The sequence below is a fragment of the Poecilia reticulata genome, chromosome 2 (assembly GCF_904066995.2).
Source record: "Poecilia reticulata chromosome 2, P_reticulata-male-v2, whole genome shotgun sequence".
In the NCBI taxonomy this organism is placed as follows: domain Eukaryota; kingdom Metazoa; phylum Chordata; class Actinopteri; order Cyprinodontiformes; family Poeciliidae; genus Poecilia; species Poecilia reticulata.
The window spans coordinates 25,869,869-25,883,527 of record NC_088831.1 but is presented as its reverse complement, the minus strand read 5'-3'; the positions used below and the strand labels follow the sequence as shown (position 1 = coordinate 25,883,527).

Below are 13,659 nucleotides of genomic sequence, written 5' to 3'. Positions count from 1 at the left end.
TCCGCAGCCCTCCATCCTCGTGACCCCAAATTTCTGAGCCACATTTAGTTTTGGCCTCTGGCTAGTTCAGCTCAAAACTTTTATGTCCCCCTGATCACATCATTAATTTGTTGATTTGTATGCATGGTTGGACTCAAAATGATGCTAATAAAATCAAAGCAATCTAAGCTCTTCAGCATACACGAAGCTTCCGAGTCAAAACCAACCAGCATTTATAACGGCTCATATTTTTAATTACCTTAATTTCTCAAATTGTTCATAAGATCCTTTGTAACCTCTGAAAAAAAAATGGCTGCAGCAAAAAGACACATTTTAGTAAATCCTACAAAGATGGCTGTCACTAGATCTGATGTTGGTTAAAATTGAATCAAATAGTGCTTCAGGAAAGTTTCAATTGTAGGGTGCATAAACTTTTCTAATCAGGTAATTGCATTTTTTTTCCACGTTTCTTTTCAAATTTGTTTTCTAGTTGAATTGTGCAGAATAAATGTTCCATTTAATTTATCATTACCTTATTTTACATGGCAAATACCTGGTATTTCAACAGGCATGAACACAATTGTCTATAATGACTAACTTTTATTTTAACTATCCTATAGCTTTAGATGTTTTCTGGTCATTTCAGCTCTTATTTTAGTTAATTGCAGAAAGGAAATAATTTTCCTGTTTAAAAAAGTCTGTGTCATACAGAGATCAAATTATCAGTCACTTAAAAATTCACCACGTATAAATTATACACCACCTTTCAATAAACACAGGACGCAAGATGTCGCCTCCAAAAACACAAGTTCAATGAATCAACAATATTTTGATTTGTACAGCGTTATTAGTGCAAACAGAGACAAGCATTTGAAATATTTTACTGTCACATCAGCAGCTGGTATGCGTTGCCAGCACAGAACTACTTGATATATTTGTAGATGCATCTCTAATCGGAGACAACCAGCACCAGCTCTTGTAATAATCTCTTTGAATAAACAGACAGAGAAAGAAAAGGATTATCAAGAAAAGTGATTTGTAAAGTAATCCAACTATATACTTGTCTATGTAAATCGATTTCCAGCACCAACAGACAACCAAGCGCTGGACGTCACCTGGAATGTGAACTGCTTTGCTAGTGTCAGTCTTTTTAAAACGTTGCTCTCTAAACAAACATTCAAACAACAATGTGGCATGAAGATGTCCCTACTCTTAAAACAACTCTTAAAACAATCGCAGCTAAAACTACACGTTTTGTGACAGAGCAAAAAGGAAAAAAAAGACATGCCACTTTGATATGAAAGCAAAATAAATACAAATAAATATGTGACGCATTTTGAGACGTCAGTCGATCCTTCGGAAGGTTATAAACAGAAAAAGATAACAAAGCAATTTAGAACATGGCTTCTGATCCTGAAACCAGGAACATCTCGCTGTTGCAACATTTGTTCGGTTAACTACACATGGTGGAAGTAAGCAGCAAGTGAAAGCTGTTGTTCTGTTTACGTAGCTTGATTACCAGTGAAACAAGGCGATTACTTTCATTCCGACCTGCACTGACTGCAGCAGCCCACAACAGCAGAGTAATATCAGACATCCCCACTTATTTAATACACAAGAACAATCCGAAGCAGCAGGAAAAGACAAGGTAATCAACACAAACAACATGAGATGCAGTCAAGTTACACAAAATAATAGCCAATCAAAGTCAAACTGTAGTGTCACAGATGGTGCTGTAGGATTTAGAGGAGGGCAGCAACACATAGAGAGGCCAAGGCGCTCGTTTAGAAGATCTGTTGTTCAAAGAGGATCTTCTCAAATCCTTGCGGAGGAGTGTGATAGAAGTCGCTAAACTGGCAGTCTAAGATGGCGCTGTCATCCACTGAAACCACACGAGGAAAACAAAGGGTCAGGCACTGGACACGTTCACCTTTTGAGAGAAAATTCTCTGACATTTTGCTTGTTCCTTAAAAACTTTGAATCATTACATTCAAACCAAAGAATACAAGACATTTTATAAGTAAAAGACATGGAATATTTGTATTCTAAACATTCAGTTGCTTTAATGACGACAGGGAGGATATGATGATATGATCCTGAGAGCAGATCATCGCATTTTGTACTGTTTGAAAAGTTTTAATGCCCCAAACGGAAGACAAACGGAGAATATGGCCCATAATATAAACATCTTGTCACTTTAAAACCTCAAAAATAAATTCATTTTACCTGGATTTCACGCATCAAATCAACACAACGTAGTGGATACTTGTAAGGTGGGAAGGAAAAGACGTGTGGCTTTTACTTCATATTTTTGAAAAACAAAAATATGCACATGTATTCATCCTCACCGAGGAAACACTTAGGAGAACCATTTTTCATTGTATTTACAGCTACATGTCATCTAGGTGCGTCTCTACAGGCCTTGCACATCCAGAGATTCAACTTTTTGACCACTCCTCTTTGCAATGTATCAAGCAGATGAGATGGAACAAGAACTATGACAATTTGTTTTCAAGTTACACATTCCATTTGGTTTTAGGTCTGGACTTTGACTGGTCCATTTTACTACAGGAATATGCTTTGATCTAAAACCCTCCCAATGCAGCTCTGGCTGTCTGTTGAGGCTTATTCTGCTGGAAAGTGAACCTCTGCTCTAGTCTTTGCAGCCTCCAGCAGGTTTTTGTCGTTCAAGGCTTGAGATATTGTATCCCTGCACAACTTAATCTCTGACCTGCCTAAAAAAACAATAAAACAAGACAGCTTGAAGTCGTAATGTGACACAATATAGAAAAGGCGTATACATGTTTTGTAAGGCATAATTTTATTTTTATGATGCAATTTTGAAAAAATTAAAAAGGGGGGGGGGGGTAGGTAGAGCTGTCGCCTTCCAACCACAAAGTTGTGTTGGATTCTAGCTTCCTCCTCTGCCACATACCTGGGAGCACCTAACCCCAACTGGTTATCTGCATACTGGTGTTTCAACTGGTGGAATGTGGCTCACATGGGAAGTGCTTTGAGTGGCCAATATGACTAGAAAAATACTTTAACATTTGATCCACTTACAATGCTTTATTACACTAAACTACATAACACATGTGAGTTATTATTGTTCGACATAAAATCTGCTTTCCCTTCCAACAACAACAACAACAAAAAAAGCATCTGCTGGACTAAACACTTTTCTACACTGCTCTGCAGCTTTGCAAATCTCTTGGCGTAGCGACTGACATTTTGTGCAAATAACCTTTCAGAGTGCTGAGGAGACGTCACGTTTTTCCTCCAGCTCAAAATCATGCCAAAGTTTAGACAGAGAGATAACCAGTAATCAGTCTGAGCTGTGATGGATGCAGGAGGGACGTCCGAAGATAACAGTTGAGCCAACTTCTTAAAAATCAACTTGTTTACTGTTTGAGAGCTACTGTGCCTGAAGCACAGCTTTACAAATAGGAAACTAATTACAGCGAATCGTCTAATGGGTACTGGTTAAGATCACAAAAGCATCCAAAATACAATAATGTGATTATGTGAGCATAATCACAATCACATGATATTACTCTGCAGCCCCCAGAGTAATATCATGTGACATTACTCTGTAATATCAAACAAGTTTTGAAAATATGATTTCAATGGATCCTCGATGAGCTTGTGTCTTGGAGCACTATTTTCAATTTGCGGTGAAAACAAAGCAGTTAACCAAGCTTCCTGTTTCAGCTTCACAGTCAATTAGCTTTCCCAAGAAACCATGATTTTGCTTAATAGTTAAATAAAAATGATTTTATTGAAACAGCGAGGTTGAGTGAAGAAATAAAAAAAACTGTGCATATACAGCCCTCTTGTGGAATTCCAGTGTAACTGCAATTTAAAGACAACATCATATTCACTGGCTTAGAACAAAAACAACACAATTCAAAATCCTACACTTCCTCCTTTTCGGTTGGGCCTAAATCTTCCAATTGTGCAAAAAATATTCATAAACATTTGTAGAAACCAAGTCATCTCCCTGGCAGAGGAACTTCAATGAAATACTTATGTTTGTCTCCCTCAACAACAGACTTGGCACTTCAACTTACCATACACAACGGGGTAAACAGTGCCCCGGATCCCTGAGGCAGGACAATGCATGTTCTTTCCATTAAGATACAGGTTCATCTCCACGTGGTCATACGTGATGCCCTGAGAAACAAAAATGCATGTAAATTATCTTCATTTATTAAAAGGACAGATCCAGGCATTTAAAATAATGCATTGCTAAATGATTCATATCCGTTGAATTTGTCCACATTTCATACTGTGGATGTGACGGATCGCTGCACAGCAGCACATTTCTGTTAAGCAGACGGGAAAAGGGTTTTAAACAAAAATCTAAAAAGTGTGATGTGCCTTTATATTCACTCCTTTCACTCTGATGCCTCTAAATAAAATAAAGAGCATCCAACTCCTTCCGAATTTTTTTTTTTTATCTCTAAACATCAAATGAACTACCGGTATGTATCGTCTTCCCTGCACTTCCCCATTGTGCGCAAGTTAGTGCTGGTCCATTCCCTCTAATCCCAGTAAAACACCTTAAGTGCAGCGTAACTAAATGTGAAAAGGTCCACTGGGTCTAAATATTTTCGTAATGCACTGTGCGATGTTTATAGCATTTAATTATAAATGTATACACTGCTACGGGAAAAGTTGTGATTCCTGACACGAAGAATGTAACACTTGCAGCCCATGTGCAGGACTCATCTGTGAATAGCGCCTCTTGATGCCCCCAAATCCTTGAGCCGATTTGCTCGACAATCCTCTTAAGGCTGCGGTTATCCCTGCCACTGTTGCAGCCTTTCAGAACACACTTTCTCCTTTCACTCAACTTTCTATGAATATGCTGAAACTTTTCTACAACGTTCAAATCTTCTGATCAACAAAATTTTTAAGGGGAGGAACAGATAAAACATGATATAAAAACAAATTACAAGAAATAAACGTTTGAAATATTTCACTATATTTGTAGTTAATCTATGTAACATTTGAGTTTGAGCTGCATTTGTATGTACATCATGTTAAAATACAGTCTTGTTCACAGACATTAGCTCAAATGCAGTGCTTAGTTCATCTATCTGAACATTTTCTCTCACCTTTTAAAGACAGCGATAAAACAGATCCACTTCAGCAAATTCAAATATGTTTGAAAAGTTTTTTTTCAGGAACTCAGTTCAAAACATGGAGCCTAAATAGTCTATAGATTCATCACACAGAGGTATATTTCAGGCTATTTGTTTCTATTAATTTTGATCATTAAGTAAATATCAAAATATTTCCATCCTTCTATGCACAAGTAGGTTGAAGTTTGTTTTTTTTGCATATTTCTTAATGCTACACTGGTTAATTCACAACCCAGAAATCTTCAAACGCAAACACACACAGTAAAGGAGGTGTGTTGCTGCTCTTACCACGATGTCGCCCTCCTGAGGAAGGCTGTTTGCAGGCAAACGATTCTTCTCTTCGTTGTTGTGGTACACCGAGCCATCATGCCGCAGGACTAGGCTGTTTGTGTCTCTGCCCAAAGGCACTTGGTTAAGATTGACTTTCTGAGTGGCCACTCCAATTCCCCACACACCTAAAAAAAAATAAAACATTTTTTTAATTTAGGTTGATAAAATGTACTTAAAATAATAAACACGGAATAATACAGCTAAAATTAAGTATATTTTAAGTCAGTACAGTGCTGCATTTAAAATATTATGAAATGAACATGAAGCTTTATACAGCATAGGCAAGAAAAACTACAAAAGGCCCCAAAAGCTCATTTTAAATCAGGAAAAGAAGGTGGAAGAACAGGGTAGGAATCCAGTAAAAACCTAAAATCCAGGACTTACCGCTGGACTGGATCTTAAATTCAAAGTAGCTTTTGTTCTGGTGCAGAGGAGCATTGGCAAGGCAACCTCCAGTCCCACATATTCTCCGGCCGCTCTTTACGATGACGACGTCTGTGCCTGCAACGCAAAAATATTAACGATGAATTGCAAGGCAATGCACTGCTCTCCTGTGCATTGCTATGGCAGGCCCCAATAAATCCTCCAACCAACACTTCTCTGCTCTGGTGTCATCAACTCTGTAAACCTTGTCAGACTCAAGAGAGGTATTAATGGACATCTTCGTCCTCTCTGTAACCCCGTCACATAATTTCCATTTGCTGTACATTATACACATTAATATTTCTCCACTTACATACTGTGTAATTTAGCCTCCAAGGGTTTAAATGAAGCATTTGATTTATGACCTTTTTTAAACATTGCAGCAGTCAGTTTTTCACAGTTCACATTTGTCCATAATAGATTTTGTCCTTCATAATATTTTCTTCTTCATACATATCCTGATGGTCAGAGATCTTGGCACCTCTTTGAATTAGTATTCGTGGCCGGCCTTGAGCCCAGATTACTGAAACTAATAAACATATTAGCCTGTGCGTGCCCTGCTGATTTTTTTTTGTTTTTTTTTAAGTTTGCTTAATTACAAAGAGATGAATAGCCCTGGCAGCACATTATGTTTCACTGAAATTAAATCTTGGAGGCTCCTGCAACAGGAAGTCATTATACAGCAACTGTTTTCACTTTGCCCAGGAAAATCTACATGTTTCATAGAAATGAAACATGTAGGGAGAAAGTGCGTTGATCTAGTGAGACCAAAAAGTCCTCAACATCAATTTGAAAACCTAACAGAGACATGCTAAGCATGTCATAAACAACATGATCCCGACAGTCAAGCACAGAGGTGGAACCATTATGCTTAGGGACAGTTTCCCTGCTAAAGGAGCTTCCATGCTGAGTTTTACTTTGGTGTTTGCATGGAACACATGAGGAGATATACTGAAAGCAACACTGATGACTCTGTTCAAGACTACAAACCAAAAGAGGCAAAGTTTTCTTTTTAATTTAACTGGTAAATAATTAGCTACCTATAGAAAATGATGAGTCCCTATGATTCAGAAGGCAGTGTAGGACTGAGAAGGAGCCCTGATTTAACACTGACTGGTTGTCATTTAGTTTGAACTGAACAGGTTGATAGACATCCTTTATCTATTGACTGCACAAGTATCCGTCACTGTGCAAAGTTCAACAAATGTCAACTTTGACCTGGGCACAGCAGTCTCCAAGAAGATGGACACCAAAGAGGAAGCTGCGCTCCACATGCGCCGTTTGGTTGTTCGGTCCATGTGTGATCTGTGTAGCCACAGAAGACCAACACCAATGTCCCTTGAGGCCTTTTGTGTGTGTGTGTGATGAGGGCTGGTAGACTGTGGGTACTTTGAATACTGCCAAGATTGTTATTTGGTCTCCAGAGCTATGTTTACATCCTTAGCCCAAAGTCAAGCTGACGACAGATGGGAGTCTTCTTTTTCTAAGCTTCCTCTGTAGGGTGCCTATGTTCAGCCACATAGTTGGAGTATGGAGTTCTGTCATCTGAGGGGACCTCAAGGCAGATTCACCACTTCTCCAGTCGGAAGAAGTCTGATCAGTTGGCCTGGGCATCTTGTCTCAATGCCTCTTTGGTGCATTTCCTACTGGGAAGCAAATTATGTGGAGTGTTTGGATTGCTTAGAATGAGCTGGAGATTACCACAGGGCACAGGGAAGTCTGGGTATCCCTGCTGGACCTATTACCCCCGATACTTGAAGTCAGATAAATGGAAGACAATAGATTGATGGAAGTTTTTCCAGTACTTTTTGTTCACAATTTTTTTGTGATGCTTTCTGTCCTCAAAAGCAACAAAATTACTAAAAATGAGAGACTATATTACTTTGTAGTTGTGCAAAATTACAAAATCATCAGAGGATTATGCATCTCTCCTATTAATTCTGTTTTTGATAGGCATGTTTTTTTTGTAAATTGTATATTTAAAATAAATATGCCTTTTCTGATAAATGACATTAATTGTAGAAGAGTATATATTTTTTAAAGAGTATTCTTGTATGCGTGTTCAAGTCAGTTACTTTTACTTAACTGCAAAGGAAAAATGTCCAGTAATCAACCTCAAACAAAGAATTACCGTTTATCAATATTTAGCATACAGTATTCAGGTCAGACAATTAAAAGCACGCAATTCAAGTTACAAAACAAATACAAGTAGTAAAACACAACGAAACAGTGTCTACAATTGTTCAAGAAGCTAAAAGCTAACTAGCTTCAATTGTATATATTTTTTCCAGTAGATGATTGGTGTAAACATGGTTAACAGTTTTTCATATAAACCTACTCACCCATGTGATGAGTGTCTAACTGAACAGTGGGCATCTCCTTGAGGGGTATATGCCCCGAGCCGCCCTCTCCGCAGCAGCCGAAACAACACGTAAACATAGCGGCCATTCTTTCCTCCCGATCCTAACCAAACATCCGGAAAAGAGAGGCTGTCAAACCAAAGAGCGCTGCTGCGTCAGAAAATTAAAAGTGCTACCCCCTGGACGCACCAGTGACACCTAGCGGCAGAAGGGCGGAGCTACAACACTGGCTGCTCCCTGTACTGTATCCAATCACAGCAGCAAAGACAGGCAGTTGCTCCTGATGGCATGGAAACAAGGGAAGAAAATCAAGGTCAACATTGCTCCACGTGACTCAGTAACTATTGGGTATCGATGTTACATAACCCCGAGTAAACAGAAAGTGGATTAGGGTTTAATGTAAGCGTTCAATCGGTAATATGGGAGTTTATCAGAGCAGAGCATGGACCCAGGTCTCATTTGGACTGCTGCTGAAACAGTCTGGAAGCACTGAGAGTAGCACAACTCTGGGTCAGCTAATATGCAGCTACAGCTACACTTTTACACTGCCAAAAGTTAACAGCTGCCTGAATCAATTCGTGCCAACACGAACTACTAGATTAGTTCAGAGTTAAAGATGCTAAAAACCTACTTTGACAGTTTTTCACGCTGTAATGTTTTGCATAGCAACAGCCCCTCCCCCAACCGACGGCTTGGGGGTCGTCTGCCAATTCCTCCGTAGCGACAAAAACGTACACTCATGAAAAAATTCCCAGTCGAAGCCATTAAATAACCCAAAATACATTCAGGCTACACATACTCTCAATTCGGCACAAAATCGGATTTACGTGTGCACAAATGAGGACGAATCGTCCGATTATGTGCTTCTGCTTGGCGCTGAAGCGGTTAACTCCAACACCCGGAAAAGGGCGAAGTCTGCACAGCAACAAGCGCCATGATTGCGTAGCAAAGAGCGCCTCAGCAGCTGGTGAGTGATTCTTTTGGTCCAGTAGTTGCATGTTACTATGCGCTTGCAAAAATCTGTCACAGCCCTCCTTTCGGTACCTTGCCAACAGCAGCAAGCAGCGCGAGCAGCCCCACTTCTGTCGATAATCTGTCGCATTGGATTGGTGAGGGGGAATCGCTGTGATTTAGAGCGCAGCTGTCAGCTAACCGCGGTCCCGCTGACAAGGAATGCAAGACAAGCGAAGAACAGTTTGTTGCTGGAGTTGATATCCAAGTTATTTGTGGGTTATTTTTGACCAGTCTGTGCGCTGGTTATGCCGAAAAAAAAAAAAAAGCCTCAGGATGTGGCACAGCCTTAGATGCGCAAATGGAGCTGCAGCGGGGGCAGATTTTTTTTTACGCGGGCACACCGATCCAAGACGGTTTCACTTTCAAGACGGGAATGCATCAGAAACAGCTGGAACGTGACTTGACCCAAGCGAGAGAGAAAAAAAAAAAAAATCTGTATCCTTTTACGACCTTGTTCTCGTTTGTATATATATATATATATATATATATATATATATATATATATATATATATATAGCGGCATCCCCTCTGAGTGTGGGTGCGTATTGTGATAAGTCTGTATTATTGAGTGATTTTATTGGTTTTCCCCTGCGTGTCTGTTTTGACGCCTGGGTGATGATGTGTTCGCAGGGCACGATGGAGCAGCTGGAAGAGGAGCTTACGTGCCCAGTCTGCTGCGGTCTCTTCGAGGACCCGCGGGTGCTGCTGTGCTCGCACAGCTTCTGCAAGAAGTGCTTGGAGGGGCTGCTGGAGGGCAACCGGGGTCCGGCTTTCAGGACGCCTTTGAAATGCCCCACGTGCCGCAAGGAGACCCCCCATAACGGCGCGAGCAGCCTGCAGATCAACTACTCTTTGCGCGCCATCGTCGACAAGTTCAGCAAAATTAAAGTGATGCCTAAAATGTCCGCTTGCAAGCAACACTGCGGGCAGCCGCTCAACATATTCTGCGCCACCGACCTGCGGCTCATTTGCGGAATCTGCGCGACCACCGACGAGCACAGGGGCCACGGCTTCAGCTCCCTGGAGGACGCGTACGAGCGAGAGAAGGGGGCGTTCGGAGACCTGCTCCAGGAGGCGGAGAGCTGGCAGAGCGCGGACACCCTGTCCTGCCTGGAGACGCTGCAAGCCAGCAAGAAAAAGGCGCTCCAGTCGGTGGGCAGGGACGCGGAGAAGGTGGCCGACTACTTCGACAAGCTCATCGGATCCCTCGAGTGCAAAAAGAGCGAGATCCTCTCCGACTTCGAGACGCTAAAGCTGGTGGTGATGCAGGCGTACGACCCGGAGATCTCCAAGCTGAGCGCCGCGCTGGAGGAGCAGAGTCGCGCGCTCGGACTGGCGGAGTCCGTCCGAGGCGTCTCCGACCCGCTGTGCTTCCTGCAGCACATGCAGGAGTTCCGTGGGAAGATCAAGGTCCTGAAGGAGACCGCCTTGCCCTCTCGGAAAGACATGGACGTGGGGCCCCTTGTGCGTAATTTCGATGTGAAAAAGTGGGATTCCCTCCGGCTCCGAGAAATAGACAAGATCTCAGTCCCACACGAGAATGGCGCATACCAAACAGGTGGCTCACGGATGCCGTCGTGGTCCAAGTGGATCGTTGTGTCCCTCTTGCTGTCAACACTACCCATCTTTTTCGTGTCACCGCCGTACACTGCAATCGACGTGACCTCAAGAATCCAAGCGCTGATCACTGAATGTGTCCCTTCCGCTACTCTGTACCTGCAGGAAATCAATGACATGTGCGCAGGTCTGATCGAAGCAGGTCAGGAGCATATGATGAGGTTCATTTCAGATTTGTCCACTACTTTCACTCACTACTTATCCTAGTTCGTGCAGAAGAGCAGCGAATGAATGGAAACACCTATACTTGTTTACATTATGTTGTATTACTTTTTTTTTTTTTAACCTTTGGTCCTTAATGAAGCCTGAAAATCAAACAATCCTCTTCTAAATCCTCAGAGGCAGTCTAAACCTAATTATGTTTTCTTTTTTATTCATTTAATTTTGTACACTAACGATATTTTATTTTATTATTTTTTTTTACTTGAATTTTGGAAAATAAATTTGAAAAATCCCCGAGTCACTGCTATGGTTGTTTTCCTTCAGAGCGACAGGGTGAGATCAGGCTGCCGCTGTGATGATGGGAGAAACTCAGCGCTCCGCGCGCCACAGTGATGCTGCAACCTCTTCAAGGTTACAATCGTTACGTAACAGGGCCCGTGTGAAATATTCAGCGGGCTGCAGAGGAAGGTACGAAGACACTGCTCGGTCATGTTTTCAGAAAAATTGCTCAACGTGTAGCAGCAGTCAGATGCTCAACCTCAGCACTTAATAAATGCTGATAAGCCCACTTGTTTTTTTTCTTGTAAAAATCAGATCTGATCTTCTGCGGCTCTTTCGTTTCACGGCTGGCAGTGCGAAATCTAGAAGGTGCTCCCTTGTTAAAATAAATGGCGCAAAACATAATTTACTCCCTAAAAATCTTGATTTAAAAAAAATTTATTTATGTGAGCAGTGACAACGCAAGGAAAATTCTGCACATTTCGGATTGGAGATTGTTTTCCCCACCAGCAGTGTGTATTGAAAAAGAGGTCAGATCACACAATTAAGGCGGGAATTATTAGAATCACTTAAATTTATTTATTTTTTTACTCTGGTATATGCGGGGATCCCTTATGTGGAAGGGGGGGAGGGGGGGTGACAGACCATGAAGTGAAGCAGTGATGTCAGCAAAGACCGCATATACGTCACACAGGTCTGTACATAAGCCCATAACATATATAGCTTACTGTTGCCAGGCAAATATAGGATGGGGCATTAATATTTAAAATCCCATGCCACCTTTTTTATATAATTCATGTTTTTTTTCCTATATAAAAACTAAAAGGTGAAGCTATATTCATGGCATAACAAAAAGACAAAGCGCAAAGCCCTCCAGTTAATAAATAAATATGCGCAATATAGAGGTTAGGAATAAGCCTCTTTCCCAGTTATGAAACCTGAGTACCAAGGTCTGTTAAAAAAAAATATATTGTCAGGATGAATAGTGCACTTCTTTGCGTGCAGATTACACACCAGAAAAGTAAAACCAAAATTTAGAACAAAATGGCGCAATGTATTTATTCACGTGAACGCTAAGGGGAAGTGTAATGACGGGGAAAACTGTTATTTTAATCACACCGAAGAATATTTTAAAAGGTTTCACAAACTTAAAACAGGCGATTTTTAATAATAAAATCAGTGTAAAGGAAAATTGCTACGTTACAGCTCGAAAATTAAGAATTTGAATATTTTTATGTGGACATGTTTAGTTTTGTCACGTTATAATGATCAGTCGGTATTTAAGAGTGTCTGGAGAAATGTAAAAATACAGGCAATTCGCTTCAAAGTAAAACATTAAAATATAGGCCATATTTTCAGCACGGTGACTTCAAGGTGAAACGGGCTTTTTACATAAAACCGCAAATATTCCTGCATTAAAATGAATTCCGGATTTTTTATTTGTAAAAAAGTAACATTTACTTAAATGATTATGAAGTTTAATAGGCTATTATTTTATTTTTAATATAAATATATATATATGAAGAGGCCCGAAAAGGCCGGAGTGAATATAAACGCTATAAAGCGGACAAAATATCGGCCCCGCACTCAAGACTAAGTTACGAAAATCTTGCTTGTTAATGAAAATGTAATTATTTAATAAACCAGCAGAAAAAGGTCACTTTTTAATTTAGATATCAAAGTTTTAATATTTGTGAAGCAGGTGTTATATAGCTTTTAATATCTTCCATTTCATACAAGTGTATATATTTTAGAAAAAAAAGGGGAAAGGGCGTAATTTTCACAACCCACAAGGCAAAAAAAAAAAAAAAGTATTGGTGAATCAAATTTGAGATTATTGCCAGTAATATTCTGAGCGCATAGCTAATGCATGAAACGCTTTCGCGTCCAACTGCGCTTAAAATGGAGTCTGGTAGCGGGGAAGGGGGGATGACGAGTTACGAAACCGCAGGATTTCACGTAACCGTAGACTGTCCTCTACGTTGGGGGATTTATAGCGGCCGCAAATACTTAAAAGTGCAAGATCACTCAAAAATACACGAGTGTCATGATAAAAATCCAGTTTTTATTCTTAAAAACTCGGGAAGAAAACCCTAACGAATTCAATGTTTAAATCAGATACTTCTGTTTGTATAAACTGATCAGACGACCATCTGAGCAGCGCAGCAGAGGCCATACAGGCCCCGGTGAGCACCTCTGCTTAGCGGCTGTAATTCTGGGACAACAGTGGAAAAATATTAAGAGTCAGCACTTGTAACGTGTTTAGTGTTACTGTAGCGAACAAAAAAAAAGTTAACATAAAATTAAAGCATGCCGTTATTAGGAAAAAAAAAAAAAAAAAACACAAA

General features: G+C 40.5%; 2 protein-coding genes across 4 annotated transcripts in view; one reads left to right on the top strand and one right to left on the bottom strand.

Moving 5' to 3' along the window:
- Positions 1 to 769: 769 nt before the first annotated feature.
- The window catches only part of spryd7b (SPRY domain containing 7b), a 41,835-nt gene continuing 28,945 nt past the window's right edge, over positions 770 to 13,659 (bottom strand). Inside the window, exons 1-7 of one of the 3 annotated variants that reach the window (XM_008434206.3) lie at positions 8,871 to 9,006; positions 8,429 to 8,519; positions 8,222 to 8,342; positions 5,841 to 5,957; positions 5,415 to 5,581; positions 4,050 to 4,152; positions 770 to 1,861 (exon numbers count right to left, since the gene is read on the bottom strand). In XM_008434206.3, the coding sequence (XP_008432428.1) occupies positions 1,764 to 1,861; positions 4,050 to 4,152; positions 5,415 to 5,581; positions 5,841 to 5,957; positions 8,222 to 8,327 (591 nt within the window). In that variant the 5' untranslated portion in view covers positions 8,328 to 8,342; positions 8,429 to 8,519; positions 8,871 to 9,006 and the 3' untranslated portion in view covers positions 770 to 1,763. Of the gene's footprint in view, positions 1,862 to 4,049; positions 4,153 to 5,414; positions 5,582 to 5,840; positions 5,958 to 8,221; positions 8,343 to 8,428; positions 8,520 to 8,870; positions 9,007 to 13,659 lie in introns of those variants that run through there. The other 2 variants (XM_081601712.1, XM_081601716.1) reach the window with 2 other exon arrangements.
- trim13 (tripartite motif containing 13) lies at positions 9,773 to 13,659 on the top strand. The gene is made up of 2 exons (XM_017310953.2): positions 9,773 to 9,791; positions 9,884 to 13,659. Exon 2 carries the CDS (start codon positions 9,890 to 9,892, stop codon positions 11,075 to 11,077), a length of 1,188 nt encoding a protein of 395 aa, XP_017166442.2. The 5' UTR covers positions 9,773 to 9,791; positions 9,884 to 9,889; the 3' UTR covers positions 11,078 to 13,659.

Excerpts from the sequence above, each read along its gene's own strand:
- trim13 (XM_017310953.2), top strand. The coding sequence starts at position 9,890 with ATGGAGCAGCTGGAAGAGGAGCTTACGTGCCCAGTCTGCTGCGGTCTC.